The 18,920-nt window shown below is 48.6% G+C and overlaps 1 protein-coding gene across 1 annotated transcript in view; it reads right to left on the bottom strand.

Annotated features, from left to right (window-relative positions):
• smyd2a (SET and MYND domain containing 2a) overlaps window positions 1-18,920 on the bottom strand; it is a 77,761-nt gene that overhangs the window by 50,375 nt on the left and 8,466 nt on the right. The window contains exons 2-3 of the mRNA XM_072508982.1: window positions 17,930-17,993; window positions 6,307-6,417 (exon numbers count right to left, since the gene is read on the bottom strand). Coding sequence (XP_072365083.1) covers window positions 6,307-6,417; window positions 17,930-17,993 — 175 coding nt within the window. The remainder of the gene's footprint in view (window positions 1-6,306; window positions 6,418-17,929; window positions 17,994-18,920) is intronic.

Below are 18,920 nucleotides of genomic sequence, written 5' to 3'. Positions count from 1 at the left end.
CGGGATTCACGCCAGCCCCCGCCGATTCTCCGACCCGGCAGGGGGTCGGAGAATCCCGCACAAGAAATCACAGGCAACATAGACTAGGCAGAACTTTGCTTCCAATTCTGAAACTACGGAATAGCAGTACACCCACAAACCTTCCACAATCTTGACCACATTTGCGTTAGCGCAAGTTAATAATTGGCCCTCTGCAATATTTAGCAGCCCCAAGGGAAAACCAGCTTCCAAATTGGAGACAACAGGGGTTAGATTCATCAGAATGCAAAATTGGGACTGATCCCACAATTGTTTCTAAACAGGGTCACGGTTGTTAATTCAAATGCAATGTGACTCGTTTCAATATTTAACTCAATTTTCAGTTTAAAAATGTTCCTATCCATAGGAGTACCTTAAAACCAAGATGTCACTCAGTGTTACAAAATACTATTTTGACACTCTGAATAAATATTAGTGAGGTTCATTAGGGTGATTAACTGACAAGTATCCTTTAGTTAACTGAAATATTACCATAGCCTTATTAAAGGTCTGAATTGCTGGAATTCATCAGAGCAATTCATATGTTGTTTATATATATATATACACACACACACACCAAGGACCCAGCTTTAAATTGCTGATCATGTCACTTGGAAAGAATCACAGAATTTGAGAGCACAGAAAGAGACCATTCACTCCATCATGCCTGCGACCACACTTTAAAGTCATAGTTTAAGACTGAAGATGCTAAAAGTGGTGAAACCATCAAGTAAGGTACATTTACTAGATTAATAAAAGCGAATTACTGTGGGTGCTGGAATCTGAAACCAAAGAGAAAATGCAGGTCTGACAGTATCTGTAGGGAGAGAAAAGAGCTAACGTTTCAAGTCCAGATGACCCTTTGTCAAAGCAGCTTTGGACTCTGGACCCTGACAGCACGGTAGCACAGTGATTAGCACAGTTGCTTCACAGCTTCAGAGTCCCAGATTCGATTCTCGGCTTGAGTGACTGTCTGTGCGGAGTCTGCACGTTCTCCCCGTGTCTGCGTGGATTTCCTCCGGGTGCTCCGGTTTCCTCCCACAGTCCAAAGATGTGCAGGTTAGGTAGATTGGCTATGATAAATTGCCTTTAGTGCCCAAAAAAGGTTAGGTGGGATTACGGGGATAGGGTGGAGGTGTGGGTACAGGGTGGAGATACGGGCTTAGGTAGGGTGCTCTTTCCAAGGGCCGGAGCAGACTCGATGGGCCGAATGGCCTCCTTCTGCACTGTAAATTCTATGATTCTAGGACTTGAAACGTTAGCTCTTTTCTTGCCCTACAGATGCTGCCAGACCTGCTGAGATTTTCCAGCATTTTCTCTTTGGTTACATTTACTAGCTTTCTTGCTTTCCTCCCTCTACCCTTTTGTCTCACAAAGACAGCGACACAAACCTCATGACTCAATCTGGACAGTGGTAGCTACAGTCTTCCAGCATCACACCCAATAGTCCATTCCAGTCAACACAGAATGTACAGCATGGAACAGGCCATTCCACTCAATTGGTTCATGCCCTGCACGGGGAAACTCTCACCCCATCACCCTCATGGATCCCCCCCCCCCCCTTTTGGTAAAGTTTCTCTTTTCAATTTGTTGGCAACTATCTTGTGTGGAATTTACCGGCTGTTCACGTTGGCGGGATATTCCTGTCCCACTGATGGTGCACCCCCACCTTGGGTTTCCGGGCGACGAGAGGTGCATTAAATGGGAAATCCAGTTGACAACAAAAGGATCAGAAAATCCTGCTGGTGTCCACCTCCGCCACCAAAAAACACATGGCTGGTTGCTCGGTTAATCATACCCCTTGTCTTTATGGCTCCGAGGTTCGGTCTCCATGGTAGATGGAAACAAGACAGGATTTTCATTTTTGGGTCAGAACCCTGATGTGGGATAATTTGGGGATCCCGACCTCACGGCATCAGTGTGATACGCATGCCACAATTTTTGAATTTAAAAAAATATCAATGGCTAGAGGGCACACTCAACACCTAAGTAGGAACAGTGGACAGGCTCTGGAATCTGCAAGGCCAACAGGAGGCTCTCAAGCACTGAACAAGTTACAGATTACCAATGCAGGTAAGGGATGGTAAGGGTGCCTCAAAATGGAGGACCCCTTTAGGTACATTGGGCGCAATTCTCCCATCGCGAGTCTAAGTACCGACGCCGGAGTGAAAACCGGAGTGTTTCACTCCGGCGTCGGAACCCGCTCCCAGCCCCCTATTCTCCCGCCCCGGGGGCGGGGCTAGTAGCGGCGTCACATCATTTACGCGCGCCGGGCCTTGGCGTCGCGTAAAAGACGTCACCCGTGCTTGCGCGGTTGCCGTCCTCCCAGAGGCCGCACCGCAAGAAAGATGTTGGATGGATCTTGCGGGGCGGCGGAGGAAAGGAGGTCTTCCTTCAGAGAGGCCGGCCTGCCGATTGGTGGGCACGGATTGCGGGCCAGACCCCATTTGAACCCACCCCCCCCGAACAGGCCGCCCCCCCCCTAGCATTCCCGCGCTGTTGCCACCGGCAGTGACCAGGTGTGGACGGCCGCCGGCTGGAGAATTATGCCCATTATTTTTTCCTTTTTTTTTAAACAAACGTGCTTTCACAGCTGTGGCAATGCGGCTATGTTGGCTGTGGGGTAAAGAATCCTCAAATGTATCCTGGAGTACTGCCTCTGAGCTGCTTCCATCCATGGCTGGCTAAAAGGAAATTCCAGCCAGTCTCTGATCATTGCCCTCAAGAGGCCTTTTAATTATGTTAACAAGCTACTCATTGCACTTGGGCGAGTAGCCATTACCTCACCTGACCCACCTCCTGAAAAGAAAAATGGCCCAGAGGCGGGAAGATACCCTGCTGCAGGCTGGGAAATTCTGGGCCTGCCCATTTCTCTTCCTGTATTCTGCAGACTTGCAAAGCTTAGCCATATTTTTTACCGGGCCAGATTTTGCTCTGGTATTGGTAAAACTGCCAATATTCACCAATCTACCGTACTCCACTGAAACCAACAGAAACTCTGGAAGTATGCATGTGCGCAAAAATAACGCGATAATGCAGAAGTTACTATCAGCGATTCTATGCTCGTCCCAGAAGGTGCACTGTTGGAAGTCACCAGCACAGTACAAACCCAAAGCAATCAGTGAGATGACAAAACCTTCATAACTGGGTTTTCAGGAGATTTAAACTTCTGTCAGGAAAGTGGGAAATAGACTTCTGATGGCGACCATGAGCTGAGCGGTCGCACAGAAGGTCGCAGTCTCCTAGAAACATCCTATTGGACCTTACTAACCCATCAAACACACTCACAAAAAGTACAAAGTTCCCCTCAACTTAATCCCCACTTACAGGCGGCACAGTAGCACAGTGGTTGGCACAGTTGTTTCACAGCTCCAGAGTCCCAGGTTCAATTCCCGGCTTGGTCACCGTCTGTGCGGAGTCTGCACATTCTCCCCGTGTCTGCATGGGTTTCCTCCGGGTGCTCTGGTTTCCTCCCAAAGTCCAAAGATGTGCAGGTTAGGTGGATTGGCCATGCTAAATTGCCCTTAGGTTAGGTGGGGTTACTGAGTTACCGGGATGGGGGGCTGGGGGAAGAGAGACTCATGTGGCCACCCAGAACTGAGCATGACGGATCCAACAGGATTGCCAACACAGGCCCAATCATTGACGGAGAAGCTGATGGAGTTCATCTCCAAAGAGCTACAAAAGCATAGAAAAGCGGCGAAAGAAGACCTCATGTCAGCAATGAAGTCAATAATAGAGGCCGCACTGACCTCCATAAAAGGGACAATGGACAGAGCGGAGCAGAGACTGGAGGCTCAAGAGGCGTCGGTGTGGGATCTGGAGAAGACAGCCACTGACCAGGACGAGCGGATCGCCTCACTTGAAGTCAAGGTGGCTAGGTAGTAGACGACCCAGAAGGCACTTAAGGGGAAGGTGGGCGACCAAGAAAACAGGTCCTGCTGGCAGAACCTGCGGGTCATTAGACTACGGAAGGGCGCAGAGGGTAAGAAGCGGCGGAATTAGTCTTAAAGATGAGCGGGAAACTGGTCGAAGAGGAGGGCTTCACCAAGCCCTCAGAAGCGGACCGGGCCCACAAGTCGCTCCGACAAAAAGCAAGTCAAGGGAACCACCAAGGGCAATTATTACGAAACTTCACAAGTTTCAAGACAAGGAACGGGTTCTGAACTGGACAACGAGCACGCAGTCATGCAAAAGTGCGAAGGACACACAATCCACATGTACCAGACATTGCAGAGGATCTGCCCAAGGGCTGGGCAGAGTTCAATGGGGCCAAAACTGCACCGGTTAAAATTAAAGTGCGATTTGGCATGTTATACCCGGCAAGACTATGGGTCACGTTCAATGACAAAGAACATTACTTCAACACATCGAGGGCAGCAAATGAGTTCGTACAAAAACAGTTGGGAAGAAGAAGTGAGGGAAACCAAGGAAAATGTGGATCCACACGAGTAAACAGGGGAAGGGGGTGACTGTACTTGGGGATATGGAGATTGGGGGGGGGTGTTATAACCCCCTTGGGGGCAAAGACTGTGCTCCATTCAATTTCCCCCTTACACAGCTGTGTATGAACTCTCTGGTAATTGGGGGCAAGGTTTGCCCTTGACAAGGGGAAACCACACAGTATAAAACTCTGACCTGGGTGCAGGTCAGGGAGCGTGGCCCTTCAGGAAGAGGAATTAGTCTTTTGTAGTTTTGTGTCCACTGTAATAAGCGCTCATTTCTACCCTACCGTGCGTTCCTACCGTCGCTCCCGTTCTGGTTCGATACTAGTGATGAGGGTGAAGTGGAGCTGCCACAGCGGCTGTGCTTTGTACCACTGAACCACTTTGTTAAGGCCCACGGGGGCCTCCACTCCGGATGGGGAGATGCCACACATAGGGAAACTCAACCATTTTGATGCAGGTACTAATGACTGGACCCAATTCATATGGGTGCAATATTTTTTTCGAACAGAATTATTGGGGATGAAAGACAGACCGTTATCCTGCTGGCAGCAGATGGGAGGGCCTACCTATGCGCTCGTCAAGAGCCTCACACATCTGGACAGACTGGACTCCAAGCTTTCACCACGCTGGTTGCCCTGATCGAGGCACACCTTAACCTCCAGCTCCCAATAATGGTCCGCCGGTTCCGATTCCACACATCCTCAACCAAGGAGAAGCAAATGGCGACTTTTTGGCAAGCTTGAGAATGCTTGTCGCCGCATGCGTTTTTGGGGCTGTATTGTCTGAATCCTTGCGTGACCATTTCATCTATGGGCTCCGAGACGGTGATACCCAAGGCTGACCCCTTATGGAGGCCGACTTTTAACCCTCCAGAGGGCAGTGGACATCGCCATGTCCCAAGAGAGCATGGAGTCCAAGAGTTGCAGGGCTCAACGGTCCTGAACCTCAGCTGTTGGAGCAACCGCCAACTGACTGCATCAGTTGTGATTGACGCAACTGTGCAATTAAATTATATGTTTCCTAGATTTACCGGCCATAAATGAAAAACTTCAATAAAAACATTCATAAAAAGGCAGCACGGTGGCACAATGGATAGCACTGCTGCCTCGCGGTGCTGAGGTCCCAGGTTCGATCCCGGCTCTGGATCACTGTCCGTGTGGAGTTTGCACATTCTCCCCGTGTTTGCGTGGGTTTCGCCCCCACAACCCAAAGATGTGCAGGGTAGGTGCACTGGCCACGCTAAATTGCCCCTTAATTGGAAAATATTAATTGGGTACTCTAAATTTACAAAACAAAAACATTTATTAAAAAAAGAAGAAAAGTGGGAAATTGCTTTCACAGAGATCGCTAGATCTTTTGTGGCCAACTTCGAAGCGCGTGCGGCTGCAAAATTGGCCCATTCTGTACCCGGTCAACCCTCAAAGCCTATGCTGCTACTCTTGATAAGTATAACCTCTCAGTTCTCATTTCTTCCTTGTGAAAATGTTTTTGCACTTTTTTTCTTGCCACTATATCCTTTTTTTGTAGAAGGAAACTAGTACTGAAAACTAATTTCAGCAGGCTATGTTATTATTGGAGGGTAGGAAAGGGTGGGAAATCATACAATCCTATCCGTACTAGACATTGAGCGCCATTGCACTTCCAACACAAGTCATTGAGTAGTGGCCACGAGCTGGAATCCCAGCCAATTCCCAACCTCATGCCACACCCATTCCATGCCAAGAGGGGCTAACGCAGCGGAGATAGTAAGCAGTCCAGTCAGTATTATTACACCACAGCTGTTGCTGTCCTCCCAAACTGACAACATCAAAAGTGTGGTTTGTTGCTTCATCCATCTCACCTGTTTGACCAGGATTCTTGCCACCAGCCGGACTGTCTCAGAGGGGTTCCAGTTCTGTCCAAATTTGCTCATGGAAGAACATTCCAGTTTGTGCATTGGCCAGTCAGCTTTCTGCGAGAAAACAAAAAGAGATGATATATTTAAAAGTTAAGATTCCAAGCCTCAGAATTATTGGTTGAGAGGTTCACCACACTGGTCGAATTTGAGCAGAATTCTAACACAGCAATTGGACTCAGATTTCCATGTGCCGATTGGATCGGGAATTCCTTGTGGTATAAACAAATTTGTAATGTTTGACAAACTCACTTCTCTTTCTCAGTCACATCCCGAGAGAACATGTGAGGTGGATTTTCCTTCTTAATCCTGTTTTTAAAGTGTGATTTATGCACTCTGGAGGCGTCAGCGGAGATCATGTTACTCCACTCAAATTCATGAAAATCCAAACTTTGCAGCAGTCAATTAAAAAGCATGCAAGAGGCCAAGTTGAACGCTGCATCGGAATTCATCATAGAGAGCATTTATTGTACAGGGGCAACTCAACCTATTCCATTTTATTGTTTGTGCGGCATTTTTTCCCACCTTCTCCGATTTTCTTCCTTAAATCTATCTTTATGAAGCAGCTGGTGTTGTGCATAAGCTTCAAAGGAAACACTACTGGTTCTCCAGTGCATAAAATTGGTGTGGTCACTCTCCTCAGACAAACCACACAGAGGGTACTTTGATGATCATGGCTGCTGCCGTAACAAAAGCAATTGCTCTCCTCACCCAGTGCTCAAGAGGTCAATTGTACTGTAAATCACTAGTCATCCTGTCTAAGCTTGGGATGCTGAGAACTGGGGATAATGAAGAATGCGCAGAGGAAAAAGAAAGTGAAACGGGAGGGGAAACCACGAGTGAGTTGGGCTTTGATTCACCTATAGGTTACAGTCTTCCTCATTCAGTGGGTATCCTGTTTACCCCTGTAGATCCCATTCATATTCCATTTTTAACTTACTTCTGGGGAGTCACCTTCTTGGATTACTGTGGTCAGTGCGGTGAAGTGCCAGTGACTGCCCTCGACATTAATACAGTATTTGAATAAATGTGGCATCAAGAACCCCGAACAAAATTGAAGTCAATGGGAATCAGGGGGAAAACCCTCCACTGTTAGAATCATACCTAGCACAAAGGAAGATGGTTGTGGTCTTTTGAGACCAATTCTCTCAGCCTAAAGGGCATTGCTGCAAGAGTTTCTCAGGGTAGTGACCTGGAAGAAGAATCTTTATTATTGTCACAAGTAGGCTTACATTAACCCTGCAATGAAGTTACTGTGAAAAGCCCCTAGTCGCCATACTCCGGCGCCTGTTCGGGCACACGGGAGGGAGAATTCAGAATGTCCAATTCATCTAATAGTACGTCTTTCGGGACTTGTGGGAGGAAACCGGAGCGCCCGGAGGAAACCCACGCAGCCACGAGGAGAACGTGCAATCTCCACACAGACAGTGACCTAAGCGGGAATCGAACCTGGGACCCTGGTGCTGTGAAGCAGTACTAAACACTGCGCTGCCCCATACTGCCCTAAGCCCAACCATCTCCAGCCACTTCAATGATCTTCCCTCCCTTATAAAAAAGTCAAAAGTGAAGATGTTTACTGATGATTACAGTGTTCAATATCATTCACGACTCGAGATACTGTAGCAGTCCGTGCCCTCAGACAGCAAACTTGGACAACATTCATGCTTGGGCTGATAAGTAGCAATAACAAGTGCCAGACGATGACCATCTCCTACAAGAGATAATGTAACCATCTCCCTTGACATTCGATGGCATTGCCAATACCAGGTTCCCTACCAACATCCTGGGGGTCACCATTGATCAGCCAACTACAAGAGGTCAGGGTCTGGGAATTCTGTGGGGAATAACTTACTTCCCGAATCCTGTCTACAATCTACAAGGCATCAGGGAAAAGTGTGAAAAAATACTCACCATGTGCCTGTATGAGTGCAGCTCCAACAACAATAAAGAAGCTAGACCCCTCTTAAGACAAAGAAGGCCATTTGATTAGCACTCTATCCACCACCGATGCACAGTGGCAGCAGTGTGTACCATTTGCATGATGGACAACAACACACCAAACATCCTTCAAAAGCACCTTCCAAATCTGCAACATTTACCACCTATAAGGACAAGGGCAACAAAGGCATGGGAACACTACCACTCTGCAAGTTCACTCCAAGTCATTCATCATCACCATCCTGACTTTGAACCATGTCGCTGCATCAAAATCCCAGGACATCTCCTGAACAGCATTGTGGGCGTTCCTGCAGTACATGGATTCAAAAAGATGGCTTGCCACCTCAACCTGGTTTCTTGCGTTCAGGTGCTAGGCCTTACCATCATGGAGGATGGAAATAATAAAACCTCCTCCAGTTTGTTGTTTAATTGTCCACTACCATTCACGACAGAATGCGGCAGGATTGCAGATCTTTGATCTTAATCACTGGTTGTGGGAATATTTACCTCTGTCTAGAGCATGGTGTTTCCGTTGTTAACATGGATAGGAGTATGCTGAAACTTCACACGGTTGGAAATTTGGGATGCACCTGGTGCTGCCCTCGTCAGAGTGCGAGAGATGCTGGTACATGAGGCTATATATTGTGATCGAATACAATTCGGTTTCTCCTGATGATCCACGGTGCCTTATGGATGGCCACTTTTCAGATTCTAGAACAGTTCTGAAGCTATCCCATTTAGCAAGGTGGTAGTGCCACACCCTACAATCACGATCACCTTCAGTTTGACAGAAAAACAGAAAACGCTGGAAATACTCAGCAGGTCAGACAGGTCAGAGATAAAGACCCAGGTTTTTCGGTTCAAGGCTGGCCCTTCATCTGATCCCCACGGATCCTCCCTAACCCCTTGATTACTTCCAGCATTTTCGATTTTTATTTCAGATTTCTACCATCTGCAGTATTTTGCTTTTGTTCTCAGTTTAAAGATGGGCTTCACCTCCACAACGGCAATGCGGGTGGTTACTTCTGCCAATACTATCCCAGGTACATCAAATGCATCTGTGACAGATGGATGTGTGTGTGTGTGTGTGTGTGTGTGTGTGTGTGTGTGTGTGTGGGGGGGGGGGGGGGGGCGGGTGGGGTGTCGAGGAAATAAAGTACTAACTGCAGCATAGCACACAGCAAATCAATATTCACAAAACTAGACCAATGTAAGACTGAAGCTCAATAGCAGCCTCGTATCAATTAGATGGACTTGGTTCAATGTTACAGGTTGATGACAGCCCTTGATCGGTGAGGAAAGATGGAAATGTCACAGGTTTTAAGTAATTGAGGGCGGGGTAGGGTGAAAAACAAAAGGGAAGATCTATGTAAAGGGTGGAGGGCTGGAGAGATTAAGTGAAAAAAGGTTTTGTGGCAATGGGTAAAATAAAAAAACCAAAAAAAGATATGTCCAGATGAGGTGTGAATGGCCAACTAAGTGCAAAGTGAATGAAATAAAGAAAGAAATGAGAAGATAAATCAAAAGCAAAGGTGACCATCTAAAATTGCTCAAGACATTAGTAAGGTCACATTTGGAATACTATGTACAGTTGTGGTCACCCTATTATAGAAAGGATACTATTAAACTAGAAAGAATGCAGAAAAGATTTATGAGGATGCTACTGGGACTTGATGACTTGAATTACAAGGAGAGGCTGGATAGACAGGGACTTTTCCCCCCTGGAGCGTAGGAGGCTTAGGGGCGATCTTATAGAGATCTATAAAATAATGAGGGACATAGATAGGGTAGTCAACATCTTTTCCCAAAGGTACAGGAGTCTAAAACTAGAGGGCGTAGGTTTAAAGCGATAGGGGATGGATACAAAAGGGTCCAGAAGGGCAATTTTTTCACACAGAGGGTGGTGAGTGTGTGGAACGAGTTGCCGGAGGAAATAGTAGAGGCGGGTACAATTTTGTCTTGTAAAAGCATTTAGACAGTTATTTGGGAAAGCTGGGTATAGAGGGATATGGGCCAAATGCGGGCAATTGGGAATAGGGACGGGATTCTCTGACCCCCCCCCCCCCCCCGACGGGTCGGAGAATCGCCGGGGGCTGGCGTGAATCTCACCCCCGCCGTGTCCCAAAGTCTCCGCCACCAGAGATTCGGCGGGGGCGGGAAACTCACCGTGCCGGTCGGCAGACCCACCCCCGCCGATTCTCCGACCCGCGATGGGCCGAAGTCCCGCTGCTGGAATGCCTGTCCCGCCAGTGTGGATTAAACCACCTTTTGAACGCGGGACAAGGTGGCGCGGGCGGGCTCCGGTGTCTTGGGGGGGCGCAGGGCGATCTGGCCCTGGGGGGTGCCCCCACAGTGGCCTGGCCCGCGATCGGGGCCCACTGATCCGCGGGCGGGCCTGTGCCGTGGGGGCACTCCTTTTCTTCCGCCTTCGCCATGGTCTTCACTATGGCAGAGGTGGAAGAGACCCCCTCCACTGCGCATGCGCGGGGATGACGTCAGCAGCCGCTGACGCTCCCGCGCATGCGCGGACCGGCGAAGACCTTTCGGCCCCGGCTGGCGTGGTGCCAAAGGCCTTTCCCGCCAGCCGGTGGAGCGGAAACCGCTCTGGCGCGGGCCTAGCCCCTCAAGGTGAGGGTTTGGCCCCTAAAGGTGCGGAAGTGTTTGGGCGGCCCGACGCCGGAGTGGTTCTCGCCACTCCATCACGCCGGGACCCCCCGCCCCGCCGGATAGGGGAGAATCCCGCCCCACCTTAGTGGTAAAAACTGGGCGGCATGGACAAGTTGGGCCGAAAGGCTGTTTTCATGCTGTAAACATCTGTGACTCTGTGACCTAGTGGAATGTGGGTTGTACCGCCCTATTTCACCACCGAATGTGGGTGCTAAGTTTCTGGCTAAGGTGTTGGCGCTGATGTTGGAGGAATGTCACCAACAGATTATTGGGAAATACCAGATGGGGTTTTAAAAAATTTAAAGTACCCAACTTATTTTTTTTGCAATTAAGGGGCAATTTAGCATGGCCAATCCACCTACCCTGCACATCTTTGGATTGTGGGGTTGAGACCCACGCAGACACTGGGAGAATGTGTAAATTCCACAAGGACAGTGACCCGGACTGGCCTTGAACCCAGGTCCTCGGCGCTGAGAAGCAGCAGTGCTAACCACTGTGCCACCGTGGAGCCCTGACTAGATGGTGTTTACAGTACGAAGTCTTACAACACCGGGTTAAAGTCCAACAGGTTTGTTTCGATGTCACTAGCTTTCGGAGCGCTGCTCCTTCCTCAGGTGAAAGGAAGGAGGAAGGAGCAGCGCTCCGAAAGCTAGTGACATCGAAACAAACCTGTTGGACTTTAACCTGTTGTAAGACTTCGTACTGTGCTCACCCCAGTCCAACGCCGGCATCTCCACATCATAGATGGTGTTTATGAAGGGTATACACCTGTTGTCCTACATGAGGTGACTTTTGAATGTGGTATTGTCCCTGAGGGCGGCGAGGGGGGCATTGGACGCTGAGAAGGCCTTTGATAGGGTAGAATGGGGATATTTGTTTGGATCTTATATAAGGCACTTAAGGCTAGTGTTCGGCAGTAGTAGAGACGGGTACAATTCCGTCTTGTTAAAGCATTTAGATAGTTATATGGGAAAGCTGGGTATAGAGGGATATGGGCCAAATGCAGGCAATTGGGACTAGCTTAGTGGTAGAAACTGGACAGCATGGACAAGTTGGGCCGAAGGGCCGGTTTTCATACTGTAAACCTCTGACTCTATAACTGAAATGTTGAGCCCAGAAGGCAGTAGGGTGCAGCTTCAATACATGAGATGCTATTCCTCGAGCTTGCATTGAGCTACAGCAAAACAGTGAGCAGCGAATACAGTTTTAAAATCTCACGAATAGAAATCAGAAAGTGGGCATAAGCAGGGCATTTTCAAATTGGAAGGCAGTAGATATTGGCACATGTTGGTTTTTATTGCAAGGAGATTGGAGTATTAGCCTTGCTACAGTTGTACAATATTTTGGTGAGACCACATCTGGAATGCTATGTTCAATTTTGGTGTCCACATTTAAGAAAGTTTATTGAGGGGGGCAGGTATGCGCCACGTGGTGATCAGGGCTGATTGGAGGGGGAGGGAGGGAGAGAGATCCCCAGTCCGAATGTTATCATGGACCGGTGATAGTCTTTTTGCCTTTGAAGAGCCTGAGAGCAAATGTGATGTTGCTTCAGGAAACCCACTGGAGGGTGAAGGGTCAGTTAAGGTTTCGGAAGGGTTGGGGGAGCAGCGTTTATGAACAGCCATCCCAGGCTTGGGATACATCAGTTAATTTTAGATGGGGATTTAAATACAGTGTTGCATCCGAAGATGGATCAGTCTAAGCCACGCTCGTTGGCCTCTTCAAAGTAGGTTACAGCAAATAAACACCCCGGGAAACATTCTTCCCGACAATCAACTATACAGTTTGTACAGATTTTTCTCCTTTTTCATCCCCCCCCCCGCGACGAACAGCTCCTCAAACACGGTCACAAACACCCCCCACCTTTTCTCAAACACCCCTGCTGAGCCCCTTAACTCATACTTTTATCTCCTCTAACCGCAGGAAGTCATACAGGTCACCCAACCATGCTGCTATCCCCTGGTGGCGATGCCGACCACCACTCCAGCAAAATTTGTCGCCGTGCAATCAGAGAGGCGAAGGCCAAGACATCGGCCTTCCTCCTCTCCATGAGCTCCGGCTTCTCGGAAACCCCAAATATCGCCACCAAAGGGTCCGGGTCCACTCCCTCCTCCACTATCCTGGCTAAGACCGCGAACACTCCTGCCCAGAATCTTGCCAATTTTTCACAACCCCAAAACATGTGCGCATGATTCGCTGGCCCCCGCCCACACCTCTCACACTAATCTACTACCCCCTGAAAGAACCCACTCATTTTCGCCAGAGTCATATGCACCCTGTGCACCACCTTAAACTGTATCAGGCTCATCCGTGCACAAGAGGAGGTCCCGTTTACCCTTCGCAGTGTCTCACCCCATACATCTCCATTCCCAACTCCGCTGCCTGACCTTCACGAAGCCTGTTTGATCTTCTGCAACCACCCCCGGGGCACAATCCTCCATCTTCCCCACCGCAACTTAGCCAATACTTTCACATCCATGTTCAATAGTGATATGGGTCTATACAACCCACATTCCACCGGATCCTTCCCTTTTTTGGGGATTAGTGTGATTACTGCCTGCTTCATCGTCTCCGGCAACTCCCCCTTCTCCAGTGCTTCATTAAACGCCCCCAACAGATGTGGTGCCAGGTCCGTCGCAAATTCCTTATAAAATACTGCCGGGTACCCATCCGGCCCAGAGGCCTTCCCCGACTTCATATCCCTGATACTATCCAGCACCTCTCTCAGCCCCAGGGGCTCCTTCAATGCCTGACTCTTTGCTTCCTCCACCTGGGGAAATTCCAGCTCGTCCAGAAACCGCCACATGTCCCCCTCCTCTCCTCCTGGATCTGCCTCATAAAGTCCCTGGTAATACTTTCTAAATGCATCATTTATCTTCCCTGGCTCTGACACCACATCCCCAGCCCCAGTCCGGATCTTCAATATTTCCCTGGACACAGCCTGCCTCTGCAGCTGGTTCACCAGCATGCGGCTCACCTTCTCCCCATACTCGTATTTCACCCCTCTTGCCCTACGCAGTTGCCCTACTGCCCTCTCCGTTGTCAGCCTGTCAAATTGCCCCTGCAACTTTTTCCTCCCCACCAATCCCTCCACGGTGGGCACCCTCGAATACTCCCTGTCCACCTCCACTATCTCACTCACTAGACGGTCATGTTCCGCCCTCCTTTCCTTATTCGCACGAACCATAAATGAGATAATTTCTCCCTGGACTTCAAGTGCTTCCCAAAAAATGCCCGCCGACACCTCCCCATTCTGATTGAACCCCACATAATCTCTAATCGCCAACCGCACCTTATCACAAAAACCTCCATCTGCCAACAACCCAGAGTCAAACCTCCACCCCGACCTCTGCTCTCGTCCCGTACTGAACCGAATATCCAGCCAGTGGGGTGCATGGTCCGAGATAATTATCCTCACATACTCTGCCCCCTCCACTCCAACCAAAATCTCCTGACTCACTACAACGTAATCAGTCCTCAAATACACCTTATAGACGTGTGAAAAGAAGGAATACTCCCTCCCCCTGGGTTCTGAAAGCGCCATGGATCCACCATATCCATTCTCTCCATAAACCCCCCCAGCTCCCTTGCCATTTGTACAATACCCATCGACCTGGGGCTCGATCTATCCACCCTCGACTCCAGGACACAGTTAAAATCTCCTCCCATGATCAACTGGTACGTGGCCAAATCCGGGATTGCTGCCGGCAACCCCCTCATAAAACCCACATCATCCCAATTTGGGGCATACACATTTACCAACACTACCGGTGCCCCTTCCAATACCCCACTCACAATCACATATCTCCCACCCGGATCCCTCACCTCCTTCGCACTCACAAATCCCATTTTTTTGCTCATTAAAATCGCCACACCCTTCGATTTCAAATCAAACCCTGAATGATAAACCTGCCCGACCCACCCCTTCCTTAACCTAACCTGGTCCTTCACACGGAGGTGTGACTCCTGCAAAAAGACAACCCCCGCTTTCAAGCTCCTGAGGTGCGTGAACACCCGCTACCTTTTAACCGGCCCATTCAGTCCCCGGACGTTCCGCATTACCAACCTTACTGGAGGCTTGCATCTCCAATCCCCTCTACCGTCCGTCATCTTCCCCACTTTACTCCCGCCCCTTTAAATCCACTCTGTATCTAGCCCATCCCAGATGGCCCCTTTCTTCACCCTTGACTACGCCATCCCTCACCCCCTGCCGCATCGCAGAAAGCCCCCCCCCCCCCCCCCCCCGCTTTTCCCCTTCCCCTTTCTCCCCCCACTTCCCCTTTCCCCCCGGCCACCCCTCTTGGCCTTCTCCCCCACCACCTCACTTCCGTTCACCAGCATAACCTGCTAGCGCGGCTGCCCCTACCCAAAGGCACATCCTCATGACCTCCCCCTCCCCCACCACTCCTCAGCTCAAAGAAGAAGGCCTCCTGTTAGCCTTACCAAAAGACTTCTCCTGAACTCCAAGTAGCCTTCTCCAAAAGCAAGCAAACAGATGTTAAACACAAACAGTCCCATAAAACAGGAGGGGGGATGGGAACATCCATCCCCACATAGACTTTTCACCCCTACAACTCAACATTGAACAGAAATCCCCGCCCCACCCCCCAACAAAATAAGGTGAAAATCCCCCAATCCCTACACCCACTTAAAACATGCTCCCATGTACATCGTCCCAGCACCCCGGTTCCCAAGCATTGTCCACTCAGTTCTCCCCCAGTTTATGCTCCTTAATGAAGTCTTCGGCCGCTTCTGGGGTCTCGAAATAATACTCCCGGCCTCCGAACGTCACCCATAATTTCACCGGGTAAAGCACCCCAAACCTGATCTGCCGCCGGTACAGCACCGCCTTGACCTTGTTGAAGCCTGCCCGCCGTTTTGCCAACCCGGCTCCGATGTCCTGATAAATCCGGATGTTATTTCCCTCCCAGTCGCAGCTACGCTTCTCTTTGGCCCACCGTAGAATTTTCTCTTTCTCCACAAATTTATGGAGTCTCACGATCACCGCCCGCGGCGGCTCCCCAGCTCTAGGCTTTTGCCTCAGGGACCTAAGCGCTTGGCCCACTTCAGGTGCCTTATCTAGCACCCCTTCTGCCACCAGCCCCGCCAGCATCCTCGAGACGTACTTCGTGGCACTCACACCTTCCACTCCTTCAGGCAGGCCCACTATTCACAGGTTCTGCCTTCTCGAGGCAGTCTCCTGCTCCTCCACCTTTGCCCTCAGCGTTTTACAAAGGTCTCCTAGGAGCCCCACCTCCGCCTCCAGAGCCACCACACGATCGCTGTGGTCCGAGATCACTCCTTCAATCTCCCAAATCTGTGACACCTGCACCTCCAAACACCTCTCCATCCGCTCCAAAGTACTCTTCAGGGGTGCCACAGCTTCTGCAATGGCCTTTGCATGATCCTCACGCATTTCTTTCCTCTATGTTTGGAATTCCTCCTTGATAAAAGTCAACAGTTCCTGTATCTGTGAAGCACAAGACTGTTTCAACTTTCCAGCCAAACCTCTCACTGTTTTCTGCCGGGTCCGGTGATCAGAAGACAAACCACTCCAGGGGTAAACTACTCCTCTAACATTCACCTACGCCTTTTCATCAAAATTTCACCCGGATCTGGGTAAAAAGAGCCCTTTTCTGTGACTTTGAACAGGAACAGCCCTTTATGTGACCACTCACTCCATGGTCACAAACGGAAGTCAATGTTTTCCAATCTATCATAGCCAACTTGCACCTCATACCATCATTAAGATTCAGGATCCTAGTCTCAGAAATAACTACTTCACTCCCCATCTTGATGAAAAATTCAATCATATTATGGTAGCTCATCCCCAAGGGGTAGCTCATCCCCAAGTTGAGCTACCACAACTAGATTGCCAATGATTCCGTTCTCATTACACAGTACCCAGGTCTAGGATGGCCTGCTCTCCAGTTGGTTCCTCAACAGAAAATCATCCTGTCCACAGTCCAGGAATTCCCCCTCTACGGTATTGTGGCTAATTTGATTTGCCCAATCTATATGCAGATTAAAGTCACCCATAATTACAGATGTTCCTTTATCGCATGCGTCTCTAATTTCCTGTTTAATGCCACTGCAGTTTGGGGGTCTATATACAACACCCACTAATGTGTTTTGTCCCTTGTTTCTCAACTCTACCCACACAGATTCTACATTGTCAGAGCTAATATCCTTTCTCATTATTGTGTTGATTTCTTCTTTAGTCAGCACTGGCACTCCACTGCCATTTCCTTTTTGTCTGCCCTTCCTAAGTATTAAATACCACTGGACATTCAGTTCCAACCCTGGTCATCCTGCAGCCATGCCTCCATTATCTCGATTATATCATACCCGTTTACATCTATTTGCGTGATTAGTTTGTCTGCTTTATTACGAATGCTCCGTGCGTTCAGGCATAAAGCTTTTAAGTTTGTCTTTTTAACATTACTTGTCTAGCTCCAAATATTTTTCCACTGTGGCCCTGTTTTAATATGGCCCTTGGTTTCTCTGCCTAACACATTTCTTAATTACCCTTTCTGTTTTTTGTTCACAAAAGATCACAAAGACAAAGACATCACAACTAAGTCCAATGGTATATTCACTCTGGATCCCCATTTTATACAGAACTTATTTCTTAGCAATCAGGAGTAGAATCCAAGGTTCATTTTTCTCCCTTGCTGGGAACAGGAAAACCAATTATGATTTACCATTATGATTCTTGTAGGGGTTAGCTCACTTATCCTGGGATATTCCCCATCTATGTAGCCGAGTGCCACACTTGCTTCTACATTTACCACAGTGAACTGTCAGGAATAGCTCTTACATATCCCACGTTTCAATGCAGATGGGTACAAAACAATCTGGCAAACTATGTTACTGCCGATCGGTCACTGGCACACTTACTGCATTATATAAAAGTGACATTTATGTCTCGACGAATACTGCAGATCACAGACTGTAATCTTACCTGGCAGGTTACGTTGCAGTAGAACGCTAGCTTACAACGACCACACTTTGCCAAACCCTCTTTACTGCAAGAGAAAAGAAAACAAGTTAACCAGGTAGCCTAAACCATCATCTAGGTCATGGGCTTTGCAAAAGCAGCTTAAATAGTAACGCCCCCGATTTGACACACTGCGATTACCTAACTTTCCCAGGTGCAGTATGTAGCAAGGGTACCGTAATTTCACCGACAATGTGGACGCAGTGAAAAATGGCCCTTTCAGATCAAATGCCAGACAACATTAAGGACTATAGACTGTATACAGCTCCCCAGACATCGAGGAAAACTGACCCAATTTTAAGTAGGATGACCCAGAAAGGGAAGTTTGGAAATGTAGAAATGACAGAAGCCCAAAAATAACTTGAAGAGTTTCTGACTCAAGCGCAGTAGAGTCAGTAGATTACAAGTCAGAATTTCAAAGTGATTGGTCTCAAATAATGCAGTGCTTTGTTTTCCTCTTATTTTTAAAAAATGGTGTCAGCCTCTGGATCCTGAAACTCTAGAATTGAAAAATATTAATCCTTGCATTCAAATCCATCCACGGCCTTGCACCTCTCCAAGTGTAACGTCCTCCAGCCCTACAACCATCCTGTAACTTTGCACACTCCCCTCCAACTCAAGCCTTTTCTGCACAGCGTCCCTCCCAGCCTTCCTCCACCTTTGGAAACTGCACCTACAGGTATTAGGCCCCAAGCTTCAGAAGTTCCTCTTTAAACCTCTCACTCCTCCTTTATTGACAGTCTTTAAGCAAAAAACAATTATTTGGCCAAGCTTTTAGTTACCTGCCCTAATATGTTCCTCTGTGGCTCAGTGCCAACTTTTGTCTAATTATGCACCTGTCAAGCACTGTGGGACTTTTATCATATTAAAAAGGTTCAGCATAAACACTAGTTGTTTTTTTTGATACACAAAAGAGGTTGACAATAACTCCTCTCAACAGTCACACACATCTCAA

Source organism: Scyliorhinus torazame, chromosome 1 (genome assembly GCF_047496885.1).
Source record: "Scyliorhinus torazame isolate Kashiwa2021f chromosome 1, sScyTor2.1, whole genome shotgun sequence".
NCBI lineage: Eukaryota > Metazoa > Chordata > Chondrichthyes > Carcharhiniformes > Scyliorhinidae > Scyliorhinus > Scyliorhinus torazame.
Note: the sequence above shows the minus strand (reverse complement) of the source record. Positions and strands in the feature narration are given on the sequence as shown.